Source organism: Leucopleurus acutus, assembly GCF_964270905.1.
Source record: "Leucopleurus acutus genome assembly, chromosome: 4".
NCBI lineage: Eukaryota > Metazoa > Chordata > Mammalia > Artiodactyla > Delphinidae > Leucopleurus > Leucopleurus acutus.
This window is the reverse complement of record NC_139146.1, coordinates 129,096,502-129,120,905: the sequence shown is the minus strand read 5'-3', so window position 1 is coordinate 129,120,905 and position 24,404 is coordinate 129,096,502. Positions and strand designations below refer to the sequence as shown.

At 36.6% G+C, this 24,404-nt stretch overlaps 1 protein-coding gene across 1 annotated transcript in view; it reads right to left on the bottom strand.

Annotated features, from left to right (window-relative positions):
* The window catches only part of IQCM (IQ motif containing M), a gene marked incomplete at both ends in the record, with an annotated part of 348,083 nt that overhangs the window by 49,673 nt on the left and 274,006 nt on the right, over positions 1-24,404 (bottom strand). The window contains one exon of the mRNA XM_082838169.1: positions 20,554-20,715. Within this exon, the coding sequence (XP_082694295.1) occupies positions 20,554-20,715 (162 nt within the window). The remainder of the gene's footprint in view (positions 1-20,553; positions 20,716-24,404) is intronic.

Below are 24,404 nucleotides of genomic sequence, written 5' to 3'. Positions count from 1 at the left end.
CAAACTCATCTATTCAAAGAGCTGGGCAGTAAGGTCGCTGGACTGGGGAAAAGCCTGCTAGTAGAGTTAGTTTAGAAGCCTCCTAATCAGATGGCTGAGTGAGTATGACCCATGAACAAGTGCTTAACACTAGTACAAGAAAGATTCAGGGATGAAAACAGAGGAAACACAATCAGTCTCTCTCTCTTCCTCTTTCTCTCCTCCCCACCAACCCATGCTTCCCTCTCCCTCTCACACATTCTCCCTCCCTCTTTTCTCTCTCTCCCTCTCTATCTCTCTACCAATATGGACTTAAAAATAAATACCACAGAACCAAAGTGATCCTGAAGACTCAGAGGAATAACGTATTCCTGACACATTATCTACTGCTGTATTCAAAATATAATTGAAGTAGGAGGCAAGCCCTCATTCGTTTAAACAAAAGGTTATTCAGTACCTTTTATGTGCCAGGCATTTTCAGGAGGCAGTGTTTCTCAGTCCCTGGTATGCACTAGAATCACCTGGGGGGGTCTGAAAAAAACTAATGGTGCCTGGGCCCCACCGCAAATTATATTAGTCAGTGCTGCCCAGGTGATTCTAATGTGCCACCAAGGTTGAGAACCACTCGGCCAGAGGCGGAGGAGAAAGCTGTGAAGACATGGACAAGATTCCAGCTGTCCTGGAGCCAGGGTTCTCCAGGTAAGAGTTGGGGCAAAAGCAGAGAAATAATAAAATTTTAGATAGTGATGAAAGCCATGATGAAAACAAAACAGCTTGTTGCACTTGGGAGAGGGACTGGAGGGACTGGGGCAGGACATTTTTGATGGGGTGGTGAGGGAGGTTAAAAAAAAAAAAGGTGACATCTGAACTGAGATAGATCAGAAAGCTCTCCAGACCATAAGTGTTCAGGATTTTTAAATGAGAGGACATAGGAGATTTTAGGCACGGGAGTGGCAAGATCTGATTTACAGTTATAGACCATTTTGACTTTGTGTGGAAAATAGACTTGTAGGTGAGCAAAGGGAATATTATTGAGAGACTTTAACCAGTCCAGACTAGAAATAATGTGACTTGAGTAAGAATGGAGGAAGTGGAGAAACAACAAGGTATGTTCTGAACACCAAGAAAACACTGATAGCTGAGGAAGCTGGTACTGAGGTCCCCTGGGCTATTCCCTCTATTTTTGTGCATGTTGAACATTTCTGGGAATAAAAAGCAGTCTAAATATGTAGAATAAATGAAGAATTGTTATGCGCCTTTGAGGGAAAAGAGTTGGACCCACGAACTTCATATGCTTTCTAGCTCTCTGAAGGGACAAACTTTCACAGCTATGTGAGGACATATATTCAAAATCTTTTAGATGGATTTTAACAGATGGAGTAATCAAAACTACACTTAAGGGTGGAAACGTTGTGTATAATAGGTTTGCCCTTATTCAGCCTGGAGCCCAAACTCAAGTGTCCTGTTGGATTACGTGTGTCAGAACTTTGGTGCAGCCTGATTTGATTCTGTCCTTAGCAGTGTTTCTGCTTTTGCTGCTTTCCCTGTCTCAGGAAATGTATTTCTTGTGCCCCACCCTTTAACCCACAATTTTAGATGGGATTTCTTGCCAGGCTGATGACTAATAAGATCTTTTAGGACTCACCCTTAAATTTGCATTTTAGTGCTTCTCTCCTTGAACATGAGGTTTTATCACTTCATGTCAGATCGCAACTGCAGCGTATTTACATTCCAGTGGGCTCAGCACTCTGCAGCTAGTTGTTCTGGAGCACTTTGGTTCCACTGGAATTGATCTTATTTGAAGATATTTCTGGGTGTTACCTCATTCTGTTAGCTTAAGTCCACCGGAATTTAATTTAGCAGTTTTCTAACGTGACTAATTAGAAACATAATTCACTATACATCACGGTGGACACTTTGGATGGGTGTGTCATTGTTTGGTACACAAAACCTGCTAGACTCAAAGTCCACAATCTAATACTTGTACAGCTAAGTTGTACAATCTAAGTTGTACAGCTGAGTCATCCCCCTCTGCTCTACAGGAGAGAGATGTGCTTTCCTGTCTCTTCTTCAGTGATTCGCCCTTTAGGCTAGACTCTTCCAAGCTACTGGGTGTATATATGTTCAGATGCCAAGCAATAAAAAAAGATTCCCTATTTCCTTTCTCACTGTTTTTCATTAAAGGCAATTTAAACGGGCAAAACTAGAAACTTGAAGATTGTGGGAGCATATAAATAGTAATCTGGGTTTGTGGGATCAGTGAGGGTCATTACCTACGTACACTTGAGCCTAGCAAAAGCCATGATGGGTTCTGTTATCTTCTAGAACTTCTTTATTGGCTAAACTGTTTACACAGTTGGATACTGTCTGGGAGTACTACTAATTTTTCTTTTCCTTGAACATAAGCAGACTGGCCATATTCTTTATGGAGAATCGTGATTGACACTCTTCTGCAACTGTTGAATCATGTCGAATGACCCTGAACACTCAATTATTCAATCAAGAAAGATTACTAAACTTTCCCAAGCTAATAGTATGTTTTCATTGTACTCTTCCATTATCATTTTTCATTCAGACATATGAATATTCTTGAGTTCACTGTGATAAAAATCAATACATACAGATGCGTTTAACTTTATTAACCTATACAGTAAGTGAAATGTCTTATAATTCATTATGCAATTAATGAAATACACACAAATATTAACAGAGATTATTTTGAGGAGGTAGATATTCCAAGTACTATTTAAAAATTTACTTTTTATTTGCATTTTCTAAATTTTCCACAATGAGCATGTATTATGTTTATAATCAGAAAAACGGATTTTGAAGTTCATATGTGTATGTATAATTTTTGTATACCCTGTCATTACAATATGTATTTTAAAAAACAAAACATTAGAAAATACAGCAAAAAGTTAATGGTAGTTATCTCTTGGTGGCCTATTTTATAGGTGATCTTAACACTCTATAAATATTTGTTGAATAAATGAATGAATTTTCTTCTTTATCCTTTCTAATTGTAAAAAGTTTTTGGTAATAAGTAAATGTTGCAGTCTTTTTAAGAAAAAAGGCAATAAAATGCAACGTTGGTAATTGATGTTGGCTCATAAGAACTAATTTTGCATGCCTCTGTCCTCCCAAAAAAAGCTTTTATTGATTACCACCTAAAATTGCCAGTAAAACATTATAACTATTTACAATATTCAATAATTCCCATCCAAATAATTGTGTATAAGTGTTGGCCTTGCTTTTGAACTGTTGTTTGAAGCTTTTATTCTGATCTACTTCTTTTACAGGTTACATGTTGGAAATCCTACATTACTTTAAATATTTTGAAACCATGGGCTGAAAAGTCAGAACACTGGGGTTTCACGTCATAACTCTACCACTTTCTAGCTATGCATTTTAGATATATTGCCTCTCTGTGATTCAGTGTTCTTATGGTGCATGGCCCATTGGGTTTCTAGGAGGATTAAATAAGATTATTTAAATGAATTCAGGTAAATCATTTAGCATAATTCTTTGCATATAGAAAGCATTCAATACATGTGAAGTATAATTATTTTTCTTTTTTTTTTTCCAAATAATATAGTATCTGGAGCACAGTTCTAGTTCACTAAACAGATGTTGATTTGCTTTGACTTTAAAGAATTTTGATTAACCTCAAACTTAAAGCCAGAAACCAAAATCACAATACCAGGTTATTCTTAAACAGGTAGTATATATTGAAGAGCACACTTAGTGCGTTCTACAGTGTGGAAGAATTGTTTTACTACTTACATACATAGATTGTATATTATATAAGCAATTTTTTTAAAAGCCAGAAATAGTTCTCTTGACTTCTGTCCGTACCTATGACAGTGTGTAATGGTGTGGTGATGTTTTTGCAAATAATTAGGTACCGGCATCTACTATAAAATTCCTCTCCCACTCATCTCATCTATACTTTTCCCTCTCCTGCCTTTACAATCCCACTCTTAAAATCTCTAATAAGAGCCCATTAGACAGTCAGATGGAGATTAATATGCATACTCATGAAAAGCACAAATGTTTGATGGCACCAAAACACCAAAAAGTTTTTAGTTGAGTGGTCCTGAGAATCCACCTGTTGACTCTCAGGTGTCAGCTATATTGACTAGAAAGAAATCTACTCAATGTTCAGTTTGCTCTATGATCCTTTTATGTCTCTATATTGCGACAGTTTCCTGGTACATAGTATGATAGCATGAACTTCAGAATATCTATTGAATGAATGAATATATAAATAAATGAAGTTGTGGAAGTTTCTTTTAAATTAGGTGAGTTAGAATAGTTCATTTTTACATAAACATAGTCAAACTTACTCTGAATAAAAGCAGGCCATATCACTGTAAAGTGGACAGTATATAATTGTTATGTGAATGTTTATAAACTTATGTATGGTACTCATGGTCACTGAGTCCTTCCCATACATGGATAAAGGAATTACAGTTAAAATTGTTGGAAGACCTCTATTATCTGCACCATGACACGAAGATCAACTTTTTAAAATAAAGTTATGTGTTTTGTACAAGCAGCTGTCAATATATTTATTAGATAACTCCAGTCTCTGGTTGTTTGCATACCACATGCAATCTGGGAGCCTCTACATTTTTTAAACTTCACTACTCACTATTTTCCCACAATATGCAAAGAGTTAAAAGCTAAATAATCTTGTTTATTGGTTGATGTTAAGTCTCAAACAATCTGTATTTATATGGAAATATCTATGCTCCAAATCATAAAGGCTTTAAGGAGGAAAGACAACTGTAGACTTAGTAGTACATGATTTTATATACTTGTAACTTGAAAGGCATTTAAAATGTTCTGTGCCCTCTAGGGTAATTTTATTTAATAGGTTAATTTATTCTAATATAATCAAAATAGGATTCAGGCAAACTATATTTGAACCCAGATTAACATAATGACGTAACTTTAATAGAAAGTCTTATCAGCTCCCTACAGTTATCAAATGTTCTCATTTAACTGACAGTCAAACAACACAGAAGACAATTATAACAATTCCAAAGTATTGTGAAAACATTTTTACCTCATTATACTGCAGTCTTGGGGAGAAAAGTCATCATTCTCCCACAGGGATATTAAATGATTTTCAGCTTAAAAAATATTTACATCTAATAAGGATCAGCTTTTGTTTTATGTGAAGTTTCATGATGAAATACTATGTCCTACTATTTAATATGTGTGGTTGGAAAAAGAAAGGGATTGAGCTTAAAACAGTCATGCGAAGCAACATATGAGGGGCCAAAAATGTGTGGTCAGAGCTTTCCAAGGAGTTTGGAACCCAATCTGTCCACAGGCAATAAGAGCTTTTGCAGGGCCAGGCTGCCTGGACTCCAGGTCTCTGCCTCACCTCCACTCCCAAGATAGAGCAAAAGGGGGAGTGAGTATATTTCTTTCAGATTTTGCTTCAGAAAATATTCAAAGGACAAAAGTAGCAGCAGTTGTAAAGCTTGAGGAAAAGAAAAAAAAAGACTAGTTCAAAGGCAGATACAGTGGTACTTACTTTGTCCAGAAAAATTACTTTTCATAAAAAGCCAGGACGGCTTGGGAAGCATGTCTGTGTGTGGTAGTGGTGGGGGTGATGGGCCTGATGCGACTCTGAACTTGAATCATCATCTTCACAGTTACAGTGAAGGTCATGACCTTGACTTAGCCTCTGCATCCTCAGATTCTCAATTCAAATGATACTTTTCTAATACCTCCTAACTGACTCCCCATAACAATGAAAGGGGAATTGGGCAAAATGACATGTAGTGTCCCTTCCAGGGCTTAAATATTCTAGTTACAAGTAGTTTTACAAATTACTGTAAAAGAATATGCCAAGATAATAAAAAGTGGTTATATTAAAGAAACTGAATTCTTAGTAATACTTCCCTATTTTTATAATTTTACAAATTTTCTAAAAGCCATCTTTATATTAAATTTATACATAACAATATCAATGTATAATACACTACAGTTGATCACTATATATTGAAGTAGTGCTTACTCTTTAGTAAACAAATGTACTGTTTTATTTTTTAGTTATACACACATATATATATATATACTTTTTCAGATTCTTTTCCATTATAGCTTATTACAAAATATTGAACATAGTTCCCTGTGCTATACAGTAGGTCTTTGTTGTTTACCCATTTTATCCATAGTAGTGTATATGTTAATCCCTAACTCCTAATTTATCCCTTCCCCCTCTTTCCCCTTTAGTAACTATAAGTGTGTTTTCTATGTCTGTGAGTCTATTTCTGTTTTGTAAATAAGTTCATTTGTGTCTTTTTTTAAGTTCCACATATAAATGATATCACATGACATTTGTCTTTCTCTGACTTACTTCAACAAGTGTACTGTTTTTAATTATTGTTATTTTAGAAGGGCTGGCTATGCACATTATGAACGTGAGCATGAAATAACTTTAGAATTATCCTTACAGCTCTCCAAAGATGCCGGGAGTGTCTGTGCCACAGCTCAGGCTCCTCTCTTGCAAAGCCCCTTCTGTGCCCTGCCTGACAAGACTGTTAAGCAGAGCAGCTGAGATGTGCTAGTTTTACAAGACTCATCACTTTATGTCTTCTAGTGTAGTTAATTATGTATATGTATCATTTCCCCAGGCTAAATCATAAACACACAAGAGGGAAGCTATTCTATTAACTTTTGAAACTTCCTCACATTTACCACAAAGCATTGAACACAAGGCACTCAATAAACATTTGTGGAGTGACTGAATAATGCTCTTCTTACCTTGGCTTTCTGCCTCCATTATGGTTAAATTATATTTTATTAAATTAAAATGGTTAAATATTAAAGAACTGTGCCATACTATATTATATCCATATCACACTACAGTAATCTCTGAAGCAATCCAGAGAGAGTAAACAAAAGGAATTTTAATATATAAAAGATGAAAAAAATGGCTTAACTGCTATAGTAATACTTCACATATGCATTCATTCATAAAACAAATAGTTAATGCATAAATGCTTACTATGTGCTAAAGAATTTTAGTCTGGAAATAAGGAATAGGTTCTCAAAAACTAATAGAACTACCAGAGAAAGAGATATGAAGTTTCCTGAAAAAGTTAAAAATAGAACTACCAACTAGTTATTCCATATCTGGGTATTTATCTGAAGGAAACAAAAACACTAACTCAAAAACATATGTACCCATGCTTATTGCAGGATTATTTACAATAGCTAAGACACGGAAGCAACTTAAGTGTCCATCAATGAGTAGAGGGATTAAAAATTGTGGAGCATGTATACATATATATATATATATATATATATATGTATATGTATATACATATATACATGTATATATATACATGTATATGTATACATGTATATACATGTATATATATACATGTATATATATGTATATGTATATATATATGTATGTATACATGCTCCACAATTTTTAATCCCTCTATTCATTGACACAGGGATATATATACATATATATTGTATATATATGTACATATATATATATACACACATACAGTGGAATATTATTCAGCCATAAAAAGAAGGAAATCTTGCCATTTGCAACAACATGGATGGACCATGAAGTCATAATGCTGACTGAGTGACATAAATCAGACAGAGAAAGACAAATACCATACAATTGCACTTATATATGGAATCTAAAAACCAAAAACAAAAAACCCTTAATTCATAGGTACGGAGAATAGATTGGTGGTTGCCAGAGGTGGGGGGGTGGGGCAAATGGGAGAAGGTGGTCAAAAGGTACAAACTTACAGTTATAAAATAAATAAATCATGGGGATGTAATGTATAGTTTGTATATAATAATACTATAATGTATATTTGAAAGTTACTAAGAGAGTAGATCTTAAGAATTCTTGTCACAAGAAAAAAATTTGTAGCTATGTATTATGATGGATGTTAACTAGACTAATTGTTTTAATCATTTCACAATACATACAAATATCAAATCATTATATTGTACACCTGAAACTAATATAAAGTTATATGCCAATTATATCACAATAAGAAAAGAAGAGTGTTCTGCTAAATTATTCAGGAGAATTTGATAAAAAAGAGCTTCTTAAAACAGTTAGTTCCCACATGTGGACTCTCCCATGCTCTTCCCTTTGCCTACAATCTTTCTTCTCTTCTGTACTTAGTAATTCTAACCTATTCTGTAAGGATAAACTCATATATCATCATCTTTATAAAATCATTTCTAATACTGCCAGATATAGTCATTCTCTTTTCCTAGGCTCATAATTATGCTTAATTGCATCTAGTAAATCAATTACCATGTAATCTTTGTTTCTTTCTGTGCCTATTTATTGAAAATAACTTTTTCCCCACAGTATTAAGAGAAGCCTAACAGTTCTACAGCTATGTAACAAGTTAATACTTAAACTATTTTTTATACCTCTTTAACCAATCAATTATAGTTCCATAGCCATGCTGACAAGTAACCCCCAGAACCAATATCAAGCCTGTTTTATCAGCTGGTAAAAACTCACCTCAGTAAACACACTTCTGAAAGCCAACCAATCAGTGAGAGATCCTACTTTTGAAAGTTAACCAATGAACAAAAGTTTCACTCTAGTTACAAAGTTTTTTGAAGGTCAGTCAACCAGCAGCCCAGTCTTTCCTGAGGAACTACACTCAATCCTATGTCATTTCACTTCCACTGTTAAAAAACATTAATCACTGACTTGTATGCTGTGTAAAAAATTACCCCCAAACTAAAAGCTTAAAACAACAAACATTTGTCTCACATAATATTAGTTAGGAATCTGGACTGGATTTTCTGCGTGGGTCAGGCCAGGGTCTCTCATGAAGTTGCAGTCAAGCTGTCACTGGAGCTGCAGTCATCGTTGTAGTACTGTTGGTGCTGGAGGTTCCACCTCCATGTTGCATTATTCACACAGACCTCAGTTCCTCACTGGCTGTAGCCCATGCCCTCAGTTCATCAGCACATAGACCTCTCAACAGAGCTGCTAGAGTGTCTCCATGACATGGTACCTAGCTTTCCTGACTAGCTTATCCAAAAGAGAGCAAGGGAGAAGCCACAAAGTCTTCTATGGCCTAGCCTGAGAAGTCACATACCATCACTAGGCATGACTCTCCCTTACTTAGATGGACAGTGAACTCAGCTTTGAGTTTTTATTTCAGATACTGAGTATTAATGCCAACCTTCGTTATTTGGAGATGTTCTTCCAAAAAATTTTTGGAAGATCCTCATTTGATATCACTCTATTTGACTCATGGAACAATAGGGGTGCTCAATGAGACTAACTGAGCCAAAATCTCATAGTGTTTTGGATCTGCTAGAATGTGAACACTTCTAGGGCAGGGATTAAGCTTTAATTGTTTCTCAATCTCTGTTGCCAAGCATATAGTAGACACCTAATTAATGCTTGTTAAATAAATAGATGCAGAAGGCAAATAATGAAACAATGATCCTACAATTTTTATTTTACAAAGATAAGCAGTAAAGTATGGAGTGGTAGGTGGTTGTAAATGTGCAACTCACATTTCCTTTAACTTATGGATCTGATGCCTTATCTTAAAGTCTGCCTCCTCAATGCTTCCAACCTGCTTGGTAAAACTGGGGTTGAGGGAATGGGAAACACATCTCTGATTTTACCACTGAAGCCCAAGAAAAGAAATGGAAGTCACAAAGAACACAATGAGGAAGATATATTTCATCATCCTAAAGAATTTTTAGTAATTTGACAATAGTTAAGAAACACTTTAACCAGATACAATATAGCGTTCATTTTTATCTTTCCATTGGGTTATTCTTGTGAGTGTACTAAACGTTGAAAGTTTTAACCAACTGAATCATATAAAAATAAAATGACACTTTTCCTAGCAGCAATTACACTTATCACAAAAACACATTCACATCATTTGCCCTTAATGAAGAAAATCAAAGGGACATTAAAGAATATGAGACATTAAAGAATATGAAAGTAGAGGTTGTTGGGAGTTTATAGTTGGTAAAGGGAGATCAATGGGTATACACCTAAACAATTTTTCCTGTTCAGTTGACTTGAAAAATTTCAAGTGACCACATTATTCTCCTCAAGCAAGAAGATTTACCTCTATAGGTAAATTGCAACATTGAACTAGCCATAGTACATTTAAACTTCTCCAAATAATAATAGACCATTTCCTATGTTTGAGCAGATATAAGAGATATAAAATATATGGAAGGAGGAGCTTCAAGATGACAGAAGACTAAGACACGGAGATCACCTTCCTCCCCACAAATACATCTACACGTGGAACAACTCCTACAAAACACCTACTGAATGCTGGCAGAAGACCTCAGACCTCCCAAAAGGCAAGAAACTCCCCCACGTACCTGGGTAGGGCAAAAGAAAAAAGAATAAACAGAGACAAAAGGATAGGGACGGGGCCACACCAGCGGGAGGGAGCTGTGAAGGAGGAAAGGTTTCCACACACTAGAAGCCCCTTTGTAGGCGGAGACTGTGGGGGGCGGAGTGGTGAAGCTTCGGAGCCACGGAGGAGAGCACAGCAACAGGGGTGCGGAGGGCAAAGCGGAGAGATTCCCGCACAGAGGATCGGTGCCGACCTGCACTCACCAGCCCGAGAGGCTTGTCTGCTCACCAGCCGGGGCGGGCGGGGGCTGGGAGTTGAGGCTCGGGCCTCGGAGGTCGGATCCCAGGGAGAGGACTGGGGTTGCCTGAGTGAATACAGCATGAAGGGGCTAGTGCGCCACAGCTAGCTGGGAGGGAGTCCGGAAAAAAGTCTGGAACTGCCTAAGAGGCAAGAGACCATTGTTTCCTGGTGTGCGAGGAGAGGGGATTAAGAGTGCCGCTTAAAGGAGCTCCAGAGACTGGCGCAAGCTGCAGCTATCAGTGTGGACCCCAGAGATGGGCATGAGACGCTAAGGCTGCTGCTGCCGCCACCAAGAAGACTGTGTGCAAGCACAGGTCACTCTCCACACCTCCCCTCTCAGGAGCCTGTGCAGCCCGCCACTGCCAGGGTCCCGTGATGCAGGGACAACCTCCTGGGGAGAGCACACGGCGTGCCTCAGGCTGGTGCAACGTCATGATGATCTCTACCGCCGCAGGCTCGCCCCACATCCGTACCCCTCCCTCCCCCCGGCCTGAGTGAGCCAGAGGCCCCAAATCAGCTGCTCCTTTAACCCCGTCCTGTCTGAGCTAAGAACAGATGCCCTCAGGCGACCTACACGCAGAGGCAGGGTCAAATCCAAAGCTGAACCCCAGGAGCTGTGCGAACAAAGAACAGGAAGGGAAATTTCTCCCAGAAGCAGATTAAATCTTCACAATCAACTTGATGTACCCTGCATCTGTGGAATACCTGAATAGACAACAAATCATCCCAAATTGAGAAGGTGGACTTTGGGAGAAACGATATATATATTTTTTTCGGTTTTTCTCTTTTTGTGACTGTGTATGTGTACGCTTCTGAGTGTGACTTTGTCTTTATATCTTTACTTTTACCATTTGTCCTAGGGTTCTGTCTGTCCATTTATTTTATTACCTTTTCAAAACTTTTCCTTAATAATTATTTTTTGTTTTAATAAACTTTAATTTATTTTTACTATTTTATTTTATCTTCTTTCTTTCTTTCTTTTCCTTTCTTTCTCTCTTTCTCTCTCTCCTCTCTCCCTTTCTCTCTCTCTCTCTCTCTCTCTCTTTCTTTCTTTCTTTCTATTTTTTCTCCCTTTTATTCTGAGCTGTGTGGATGAAACGCTCTTGGTGCTCCAGCCAGGCATCAGGGCTGGGCCTCTGAGGTGGGAGAGCCAAGTTCAGGAACTGGTCTACAAGAGACCTCCCAGCTCCATGTAATATTAAACAGCAAAAATCTCCCACAGATCTCCATCTAAAGGCCAAGACCCAGTTCCATTCAACGACCAGCAAGCAACAGTGCTGGACACCCTATGCCAAACAACTAGCAAAACAGGAACACAACACAACCCATTAGCAGAGAGGCTGCCTAAAGTCATAATAAGGCCACAGACTCCACAAAACACACCACCAGACGTGGACCTGACACCAGAAAGACAAGATGCAGCCTCATCCACGAGAACACAGGCACTAGTCCCCTCCACCAGGAAGCCTACAAAACGCACTGAACCAACCTTAGTCACTGCAGACAGACACCAAAAAAAACGGAAACTATAAACCTGCAGCCTGCGAAAAGGAGACCCCAAATACAGTAAGTTAAGCAAAATGAGAAAACAGAGAAACACACAGCAGATGAAGGACCAAGGCAAAAACCCACCAGATCTATCAAGTGACGAGGAAATAGCAGTCTACCTGAAAAAGAATTCAGAATTATGATAGTAAAGATGATCAAAAATCTTGGAAATAGAATAGAGAAAATACAAGAAACGTTTAACAAGGATGTAGAAGAAATAAAGAGCAAACAAACAGTGATGAACAACACAATAAATGAAATTAAAAATTCTCTAGAAGGGATCAGTAGCAGAATAACTGAGGCAGAATAATGGATAAGTGACCTGGAAGGTAAAATAGTGGAAATAACTACTGCAGAACAGAATAAAGAAAAAAGAATTGCGGACAGTCTCAGAGACCTCTGGGACAACATTAAATGCACCAACATTCAAATGATGGGGTCCAAGAAGAAGAAGAGAAAAAGAAACGGACTGAGAAAATATTTGAAGAGATTCTAGTTGAAAACTTCCCTAATATGGGAAAGGAAATAGTTAATCAAGTCCAGGAAGCACAGAGTCCCATACAGGATAAATCCAAGGAGAAACACGCAAGACACACATTAATCAAACTATCAAAAATTAAAAACATGGAACAAATATTAAGAGCAGCAAGGGAAAAACAACAAATAACACACCAGGGAACCCCTACAAGGATAAGAGCTGATCTTTCAGCAGAAATCCTGCAAGCCAGAAGGAGTGGCAGGACATATTTAAAGTGATGAAGGAGGAAAACCTACAACCAACATTACTCTACCCAGCAAGGATATCATTCAGATTGGATGGAGAAATTAAAACCTTTACAGACAAGCGAAAGCAAAGAGAATTCAGCACCACCAAACCAGCTTTACAAAAAATGCTAAAGGAACTTCTCTAGGCAGGAAACACAAGAGAAGGAAAAGACCTACAATAACAAACCCAATACAGTTAAGAAAATGGTAATAGGAACATACATACCGATAATTACCTTAAATGTAAATGGATTAAATGCTCCAACCAAAAGACATAGACTGGCTGAATGGATAGAAAAACAAGACCCATATATATGCTGTCTACAAGAGACTGACTTGAGACCTAGGGACACATACAGACTGAAAGTGAAGGGATGGAGAAAGATATTCCATGCAAATGGAAATCAAAAGAATGCTGGAGTAGCAATTCTCATATCAGACAAAATAGACTTTAAAACAAAGACTATTACAAGAGACAAAGAAGGACACTACATAATGATCAAGGGATTAATCCAAGAAGAAGATATAACAATTGTAAATATTTATGCACCCAACATAGGAGCACCTCAATACATAAGGCAAATGCTAACAGGCATAAAATGGGAAACTGACAGTAACACAATCATAGTAGGGGACTTTAACACCCCACTTTCACCAATGGACAGATCATCCAAAATGAAAATAAATAAGGAAACACAAGCTTTAAGTGATACATTAAACAAGATGGACTTAATTGATATTTATAGGACATTCCATCCAAACAACAGAGTACACATTCTTCTCAAGTTCTCATGGAACATTCTCCAGGATAGAATATATCTTGAGTCACAAATCAAGCCTTGGTAAATTTAAGAAAATTGAAGTCGTATCAAGTATCTTTTCTGACCACAACGCTACGAGACTAGGCACCATTTACAGGAAAAGATCTGCAAACAATACAAACATACGGAGGCTAAACAATACACTACTTAATAACCAAGAGATCACTGAAGAAATCAAAGAGGAAATCAAAAAATACCTAGAAACAAATGACAATGGAAACACGATGACCCAAAACCTTTGGGATGCAGCAAAAGGAATTCTAAGAGGGAAGTTTATAGCAAACAATCCTACCTCAAGAAACAAGAAACATCTCAAATAAGCAACCTAACCTTACACCTAACACAATTAGAGAAAGAAGAACAAAAAAACCCCTAAAGTCAGCAGAAGGAAAGAAATCATAAAGATCAGATCAGAAATAAATGAAAAAGAAATGAAGGAAACGATAGCAAAGATCAATAAAACTAAAAGCTGGTTCTTTGAGTAGATAAACAAAATTGATAAACCATTAGGCAGACTGTTCATGAAAAAAAGGGAGAAGACTCAAATCAATAAAATTAGAAATGAAAAAGGAGAAGTAATAACTGACACTGCAGAAGTACAAACGGTCATGAGAGATTACTACAAGCAACTCTATGCCAATAAAATGGACAACCTGGAAGAAATGGACAAATTCTTAGAAATGCACAACCTTCCATGAGTGAACCAGGAAGAAATAGAAAATATGAACAGTGCAATCACCAGCACTGAAATTGAAACTGTGATTAAAAATCTGCCAACAAACAAAAGCCCAGGACCAGATGGCTTCACAGGCGAATTCTGTCAAACATTTAGAGAAGAGCTAACACCTATCCTTCTCAAACTCTTCCTAAATATAGCAGAGGGAGGAACACTCCCAAACTCATTCTACGAGGCTACCATCACCCTGATACCACAACCAGACAAAGACATCACAAAGAAAGAAAACTACAGGCAAATATCGATGATGAACATAGTTGCAAAGATCCTCAACAAAATACTAGCAAACGGAATCCAACAGCACATTAAAAGGATCATACACAATGATCAAGTGGGGTTTATCCCAAGAATGCAAGGATTATTCAATATATGCAAATCAATTAATATCATATACCATATTAACAAATTGAAGAATGAAAACCATATGATCATCTCAATAGAAGCACAGAAAGCTTTCGACAAAATTCAACACTTATTTGTGATAAAAACCCTCCAGAAACTAGGCATAGAGGTAACTTTCCTCAACATAATAAAGGCCTGATATGACAAACTTACAGCCAACATCGTCCTCCATGGTGAAAAACTGAAACCATTTCCACTAAGATCAGGAAAAAGACAAGGTTGCCCACTCTCAGCACTATTATTCAACATAGTTTTGGAAGTTTTAGCCACAGCAATCAGAGAAGAAAAAGAAATAAAAGAAATCCAAATCGGAAAAGAAAAAGTAATGCTGCCACTGTGTGCAGTTGACATGATACTATATCTAGAGAATCCTTAAGATGCTACCAAAATACTACTACAGATAATCAATGAATTTGGTAAAGTAGCAGGATACAAAATTAATGCACAGAAATCTCTAGCATTCCTACACACTAATGATGAAAAATCTGAAAGTGAAATTAAGGAAACACTCCCATTTACCATTGCAACAAAAAGAATAAAATATCTAGGAATAAACCTACCTAAGGAGACAAAAGACCTGTATGCAGAAAATTATAAGACACTGATGAAAGAAATTAAAGATGATACAACTAGATGGAGAGATATACCATGTTCTTGGATTGGAAGAATCAACATTGTGAAAATGACTCTACTACCCAAAGCAATCTACAGATTCAATGCAATCCCCATCAAACTACCACTGGCATTTTACACAGAACTAGAACAAAAAATTTCACAATTTGTATGGAAACACAAAAGACTCTGAACAGCCAAAGCAATCTTGAGAAAGAAAAATGGAGCTGGAGGAATCAGGCTCCCTGATTTCAGACTATATGACAAAGTTACAGTAATCAAGACACAAAAACAGAAATATAGATCAATGGAAGAGGATGGAAAGCCCAGAGATAAACCATGCACATATGGTCACCTTATGTTTGATAAAGGAGGCAAGAATATACAGTGGAGAAAAGACAGCCTCTTCAATGAGTGGTCCTGGGAAAACTGGACAGCTACATTTAAAAGTATGAAATTAGAACATTCCCTAACACCATACACCAAAATAAACTCAAAATGGATTAAAGACCTAAATGTAAGGCCAGACACTATCAAACTCTTAGAGGAAAACATAGGCAGAACACTCTATGACATAAATCACAGCAAGATCCTTTTTGACCCACCACCTAGAGAAATGGAAATGAAACCAAAAATAAACAAATGGGACCTAATGAAACTTAAAAGCTTTTGCACAGCAAAGGAAACCATAAATAAGATGAAAAGACAACACTCAGAATGGGAGAAAATATTTGCAAAGGAAGCAACTGACAAAGGATTAATTTCCAAAACATGCAAGCAACTCATGCAGCTCAATACCAAAAGAACAAACAACCTAATCCAAAAATGGGCAGAAGACCTAAATAGACATTTCTCCAAAGAAGATATACAGATTGCCATCAAACACATGAAAGGATGCTCAACATCATTAATCATTAGAGAAATGCAAATCAAAACTACAATGAGGTATCATCTCACACCGGTCAGAATGGCCATCATCAAAAAATCTACAAGCAATAAATGCTGGAGAGGGCGTGGAGAGAAGGGAACCCTCTTGCACTGTTGGTGGGAATGTAAACTGATACAGCCACTGTGGAGAACAGTATGGAGGTTCCTTAAAAAACTAAAAATAGAACTACCATAAGACCCAGCAATCCCACTACTGGACATATTCTCTGAGAAAACCATAATTCAAAAAAAGTCATATACCACAATGTTCATTGCAGCTCTATTTACAATAGCCAGGACATGGAAGCAACCTGTCCATCAACAGATGAATGGATAAAGAAGATGTGGCACATATATACAATGGAATATTAATCAGCTATAAAACGAAACGAAATTGAGTTATTTGTAGTGAGGTGGATGGACCTAAAGTCTGTCCTACAGAGTGAAGTAAGTCAGAAAGAGAAAAACAAATACCGTATGCTAACACATATATATGGAATCTAAGAAAAAAAAAAAAAGGTCATGAAGAACCTAGGTGCAAGATGGGAATAAAGACACAGACCTAGTAGAGAATGGACTTGAGGATATGGGGAGGGGGAAGGGTAAGCTGGGACAAAGTGAGAGAATGGCATGGACATATATACACTACCAAACATAAAATAGATAGCTAGTGGGAAGCAGCTGCATAGCACAGGGAGATCAGCTCGGTGCTTTGTGACCACCTAGAGGGGTGGGATAGGGAGGATGGGAGGGAGGGAGACGCAAGAGGGAAGAGATATGGGGACATATGTATATGTATAAATGATTCATTTTGTTATAAAGCAGAAACTAACACACCATTGTAAAGCAATTATACTGCAATAAAAATGTTAATTTTATATATATATATATATATATATATATATATATATATGGAGCCTCTTTCAAATCAGGATTTATTTGGGTTTTACATTATATAATAATCTTATAAAACACCTCAGAGAATGGGTTCAACATTGTCAACTGAGTTTTGACAAGAGTAATAAATGTCCATATTCTAAATAAGTTAAGGAAAATCAGGAGAAGTCAGGGTAGGAAATTTAAGAAGGCAAAATAAATTACACATATATCAAATAGCTACAAGAAATATGTCCATAAAAGGAGATTAAAAATGATAGATAGAAATCCAAGTAAATGCGGAGATGTGTATTTTTTTTTTTGCGGTACACGGGCCTCTCACTGCTGTGGCCTCTCCCGTTTCGGAGCACAGGCTCCGGACACGCAGGCTCAATGGCCATGGCTCACGGGCCCAGTCGCTCCGCGGCATGTGGGATCTTCCCGGACTGGGGCACGAACCCCCGTCCCCTGCATCGGCAGGCGGACTCTCAACCACTGTGCCACCAGGGAAGCCCGGAGATGTGTATTTAAAGAGAAGTCATCTTTCAAAAAATCCCAAAATACAAATTTAACTATCTTGGTTGTTTAACTTTATGTCTTCAACTTTATTTTTACAGCTTTATTGAAGTGTAAATAAAAAACTACATGTACTTAAAGTGTATAATTTGATGAATTTTGACATATGTTTACATCCATGGAACCATCACCTATCACCACAATCAAGTTAATAAACATTTCTATTGACAGCATCCCTCAAATTTTGTAATCCATCAGGTCTCACTTCTATTTCCCACCTCTGTCCCAGGTAACCACGGATCTGATTCTGTCACAGGCCTAGTTTGTTTGCAACTTCTAGACTTTTATATAAATGGAATCATACTCTTGTACTCTTTTTTGTCTAACCTTTTTCAGCATAATTCATGTGAGATTCAGCCACATTGTTTGTTATATGTATTATATACTGTCAATAGTTTGTTCTTTTATATTGATGAGTAGTATTCTGCATGGATATATCACAATTTGTTTATCCTTTCACCTGTAGATGGGCATTTGAGTTGTTTCTAGTTTGGGTCTTTAACAAAAAAAGAATCTATGAATATTCATGTACAAGTTCCTGTATGTACGTATACTTTTTCATGGACAAATATCTAGGAGTGGTATGGCTGAGTCATATAGTAAGTGTATCTATAACTTTTTAAGAAAATGTCAAACCATTTTGCATGGTGATTTTAAAATTTTACATTTGCATTGGCAGGATATTAGTGTTCCAGCTGCTGCACTTGGTGTGTTCTGACTTTTTAATTTAGCCCTTAAGGTAGGTGTGTAGTGGTATCCTACTGTGTTTAATTTACATCTCCCTAATGACTAATAGCAGTGCGCATCATTTTTGGATTTGTTTGCCATTCTTAAATTATTCTCTTTTTATTTTGTGTTTATTTTAAAAATTTTACTTTCAGCAAAATTCATTCTTTTTGGCATACAGTTTGTTTTAGCTATGCAGAACAGTTTCATCACCCTAAGAACTCCCTCATGCAACCTCTCTGTAGTCAAACCCTCCCACCAGCATTAACCCCTGACAATCACAGGGCTGACTCTGTCCTACTAGTCTTGCTTTTCCAAAGTGTCATTTAAATGGAATCAATATATAGCCTTTGAGTTTGGCTTCTTTCACTTAACATGATGCATTTGAAATTCATCCATGTTATTGTATCAGTATCTCATTCCTCTTTATTGCTGGATACTATTTCACCGTACAAACGTTAACAAATTTTGATTATCCATTCACCAGTTGAAGAACATTTGTGTTTTTCCAGCCCTTGGCAATTATGATTAAGCAGCTACATATATTTATATATAGGTTTTTGTGTAAACAAATACTTTCAATCCTCTTAGGAAATTACCTAGGAGTATGATGGCTAGGCTTTATGGTTAGAGCATATTAATTTATAAGTATCAAAATCTTTAGAAATGGGTTGTACAATTTAGTATTTCCACCAGCAATGTATGAATGTTCCAGTTTTTCTACATTCTTGCCAGATTTGGTATTGTCAGATTTTTAAATTTTATTTTAGTCATTCTAATAGATGAGTAGTGGTATGACATTATGGCTTTTATTTGTATTTTCCTAATGACTAATAATATTGATCATCTTTTCATGTGCTTATTTGCCATCTATATATTTTCTTTGGACTATCTGGTTTTCCAAAATACAAAGTTAATTCATAGAAGGATAGTCTTTTCAACAAATAGTGCTAGCACATTTGGGTATCAATATGTTAGAAAAAAGACAAAACTTCAATCTTGAGTCGTGTACAAAACAGAGCTCAAAACAAATTATATACTGAAATATAAAATTTAAAACTATATTTCTAGAAGAAAACTTTGTGACCAGAGGTCTAACCAATATTTCTTGGATATGACAGTAAAAGCGTGAGTCATAAAAGAATACAGTGGTAAACTGGACTTCATCAAAATTAAAATCTTCTGCTCTTCAGAAGATATTATTAAGAGAAAGAAAAGACAAGCCACAGACTGGGAGAAAATATTTGCGAAGCATATATATGTTAAATAATTTATATTCAGAATATCTAAAGGACTCTCAACACTTAAAACAACAGCAAAAAATATAAAACTGGCCAAAAATTTGAACAGACATTTCACCAAAGAAGATACACAAATGACAAATACATGAAAATATGCTGTATATCATTGTCTACTAGAGAAATGCAAATTAAAACCACAATGGAATATCAACGCTATCTCTTAGAATGGCTAAAATTAGAAAAACTGATTACACTGAGTATTGATATGGCCATGGAACAAATGCAACTCTCATATTTCTACTGATGGGGAATATGAAATGGTTTAACCATGCTGGAAAACAGTTTAGTCAAGAGAAATGCATACATGTGTCTATATACAGTCCAGTACATGAATGTTCGTAGCAGCTTTCCTTGTAGTATCACTTTTTCTAAAAAACAAGCCAAATATCCATCATCAGATAAATGGATAAACACAGTGTTTCCACTATTTTAATGGAGTCACCAAAGTATAAATCAGCCACTTTTTAAATTGCAAGCATAATACTCAAGAACGAAAGGGAATATTCTATAGGGCCTATCATCCTATATCATCTAAGTGATGGATAAGGGTTATATAAAGTACAAGGTCATTTCTGCCTTATTATAAAAGGAAATTATAAGGTTCAGCATCTTACCTATATATTTATATCCTTCTTCCCCATTTACTATGGGTCTTAGCCAAGTTGACCTAAGCCTCATATTAGTACGCACATGGGCACCTTGAGGAGGGTAGAGTGTAAATAACATTTCAATTGCATTGGACTTCTTGATGATATCAGAGTATTTTGCATGGTGTTCTGTAAAAAAAAAGAACATTAATTTGTTTTTAATTTTAGACATTTTTACAAAATTTCTAATGTGTTTCTTTTAAGGGATGTAAATTTAAAACTATTGAATAATTTGAATGCTAATGGTTATGCTGACAACGTAGTTTTCTTTAGCCAAAAATACTTCACCAAAAATCTTACCGTTTAGATAATTCATAGCAAAAATTAAGGAGTACAGGCTTGCTAGTAGAATCTTCAAACACTATCAGTTTAAAGCACTGTTGTTAATAGCTGTAGAAAAAAGTAAGATAACCAACTAACAGCATTCACATTATACATACTATAACGTAATCATATTTTTTTAATTGCCATTAAACAATGAAATCAGAATAATCTGACAAAAATGTTGATTAAATGAAGAGTTCCATAAACTGGAACTACTGAAAGAATACATATTCTTAGGCTATGGTCTTTAAGAAAATATAATAACATCTATACAAATATTTATATAGCACTTACTATATGCAAGAAATGGTCCCAAGTGCTTTTGAATATTAACACACTTAATATTCATAACACATCTGTAAGGTAGATACTGTTGTTATCATCATTTTACATGAGGAACTGGAGGCCCAAAGAAATTAAATAACTTGCCTAAATCTTACAGTCTGTAAATGATGCAATTAGGATTTGGATTGTCTGAGGAGAAGCTCTTATTTGCAAACAAATGTTTGTCAAGTGAACATGACCTGCATTAACCAGTAGATGAGAAAGCTGGGATTAAAAAATAATTTAAATTGTAGAGTGAAAAATCTTTGGTTATGGCCCTTGGGCCTGCAGTTTGTGTCTTCAGTTTTTGGTTGATAAGCCAATGTCCTAAAATTTAATAAGGCAGTCTCCTGAGCAATTAATTCAAAGTGACTCTACCTAGAAACATTTCAAAGAAAAGAGAGATACTGATGTAAATCTTCATTTATAATCCTGTTACATTGTCTATCTTTTTCTTCCTACCTCTACCTTCCTTCCCTTTTTTCCCCTTTATTTTTTCAAATATCATATTTTGTGGTACAGTAAGTATAAGGCAGCACAACATAATGATTAAATGATTAAGAAAGCAGATTTGTTGGCGGGTAGTATCCATCTATTGCCTCACCCTAAATCCACCCTTCATTGTCCTATTTGTGAGACTAGAATATTTCTCCCTTGCCATATGGGAAATTTTTAAGCATCCTTCATAGAGGGTAAGGTAGGAAACTAGAGGACAAAGAGGCTCTTCCTGGTTCCGGGGGCTTTTGTCTGATAGCTCCTACTGTGCATAGTGACCAGCAGCAGTGCAGGGCACCTTCTGGGCCATGTTGCTTGGCACCCCACAGGGCTTCCCTGACTCACACTCTAGGAGCTGGCTAGCACGTTCCGTGAGGCACCAACTTCCCTTGAATGGGTTCCACACTGAGACACCTCCTTATGGGAAGTTTCCCCAGAACCCCAGAGAGTGGCTTCCCTGGGAGTTCCACTAGCATGCTACCTCAGCAAACGTCTCTGCCACTCACTGGGTCACAGCTATGTCCTCTTCAAGAAGAGCTGGATCCCAGGGTAAAGGGAGAGGGTAAGGGGCACTCTTTAAAATTTGTTCTTTCCTTAAGTGCTCTGCCTCAGACCGAGGGTTAGCGCCACTCCTTATATCTGCTCTTCTCAATTCTTTAGGTTTTTTTTTACCCTTCGTAGACAATCTTATTTAATCACCATCATAGTTAATAATTCTTTATATTAATCTTTTCCTTCTCAAGTCACCATGTAGTTTTAGTTTCTAACTGGATCCTGATTGATACAAACAGACCTGGGTTTTAATTCTTGAACCACCATTAACAGGCTATGAAATATTAGATGAATCACATTTATCTCCTGGTGATAATACTGACATCATAGGGTTATTGTTAGGATTAAGTGATATAAGAGATATATCAAAATTTATAGCACCATGTCTATAAGTACTACATGAGTGTGTTAGTTTTAATTTTCATCTAGTATTATTCCAACACTAATAAAAACCATGAGAGAGCCAGGAAATAAAGTTATTGCATCTTTCAATTATAAACATCTTAGGAAGTTTTCTGCCTCTTCTTAAAAGGAAAAGTTCAAAATTATTCCCCTCTAACTAAAAAAGCAGACATCTTCATATGTGCTCAGATATGCAGTTATTAGATATATCTCATTTAAATAATTCTAAATCCTTTCTCATCTGTCAACAGAAGAAAGGAAGCCAGAACTATTACAAAGCAGTGCTAAAGAGTCAACCCTGCTTTACTTTTTCATTCTGATCATACTTCTTCAAGAAGTTGATCAAGGGAGATCCTCAGGCAGTAGAGGTCTCTTCAAGTTGTGAAGGCGACAGCGTTTTGTGAAGGAGGATGAATTGTGAAGGAGGATGCAGCATTAATTACATTATGAGAAATCATAGAGTGAAATTAAATACAATCCTGAAGTTTTCCATCACATACAAAGTGAGGAAATAAAATAGATCAGAGTTTCCCTCTTCAAAACCATAAAGAAAAAAAAATAAAGTAGAAAAATCTAGCAATAATAGCAGCCTTTTTAGTGTGAAGAACCAAATTACACTTAGATTTCTCTCCTCTTCAAGATTTATATCTTTCTAATTCCTTTAGCTTAAACAAGATGTTTAGTAACGTTATTTAATAGGGCTATGCTTATTAGTTTTGGGGTTTCTTTTTTTTGCGGTACACAGGCCTCTCACTGTTGTGGCCTCTCCTGTTGCGGAGCACAGGCTCTGGACACGCAGGCTCAGCGGCCATGGCTCATGGGCCCAGCCGCTCCGCGGCATGTGGGATCTTCCCGGACCGGGTCATGAACCCGTGCCCCTGCATTGGCAGGCGGACTCTCAACCACTGCGCCACCAGGGAAGTCCTATGCTTATCAGTTTTAATAAATCATTTTATTTTCCATAAAGGCAAATGTTTTCATTTGGGGAAAAATAAAATGCCTACACTAAAATCTAAGCAGTGGTGAATGTAGACCTGCCACTTTCTCTTCCTGGCTTATCCTGATTGAAGACTTAAGCAGAAACACATGAAGTCTGTGGAAGCTGAACTTGCCATGACAATGTGATATCGTGATAGCTATAGTATCAGACACACATTCAAGGTTTTCAGCTCAGAATCTTGCTAATGCCACCATTTGCCATCAGGTAATACAAATGGAGACTTAGAGCTTATATAAACAAGGCATAATGATTTTGGAATAATTGTACCTCCTTTCATAATATCAAAGTTGATTACAAGTAAGCATTTTTCATTTTAGAAGACATATGGCTTGTAAAACATGTCCTCTTCTTTTTGTTTTATTACATATGTCATCCCAAGATAAAAACAGGAATTTAATTTTTGTTGCTGATATTGATAATGTGTTATTTATAAAGCACCTTCCTTTTGATACACTGCTAAGTCACTAAGTCAATATTGCCACATTACATTTAGATGTAATAATACAGTTCTCAGAACTCAAAAGAATAAGAGCTCTTCCTTATGCCTTCTTCCCCAAGCCATGTACATAGTAAAACTCTGAAGATCTTAGATGTATGTGTCTAGGTCTGGCAAAAGCCCACACAATAGTTCCATAAATCTCTATTGCTCCCAGGTCACCAAGTAATTAATTATCTTCATTAGAGGTAGCAGCAGTGGTTGAGAGCAGAGGCTTTAGAGCTG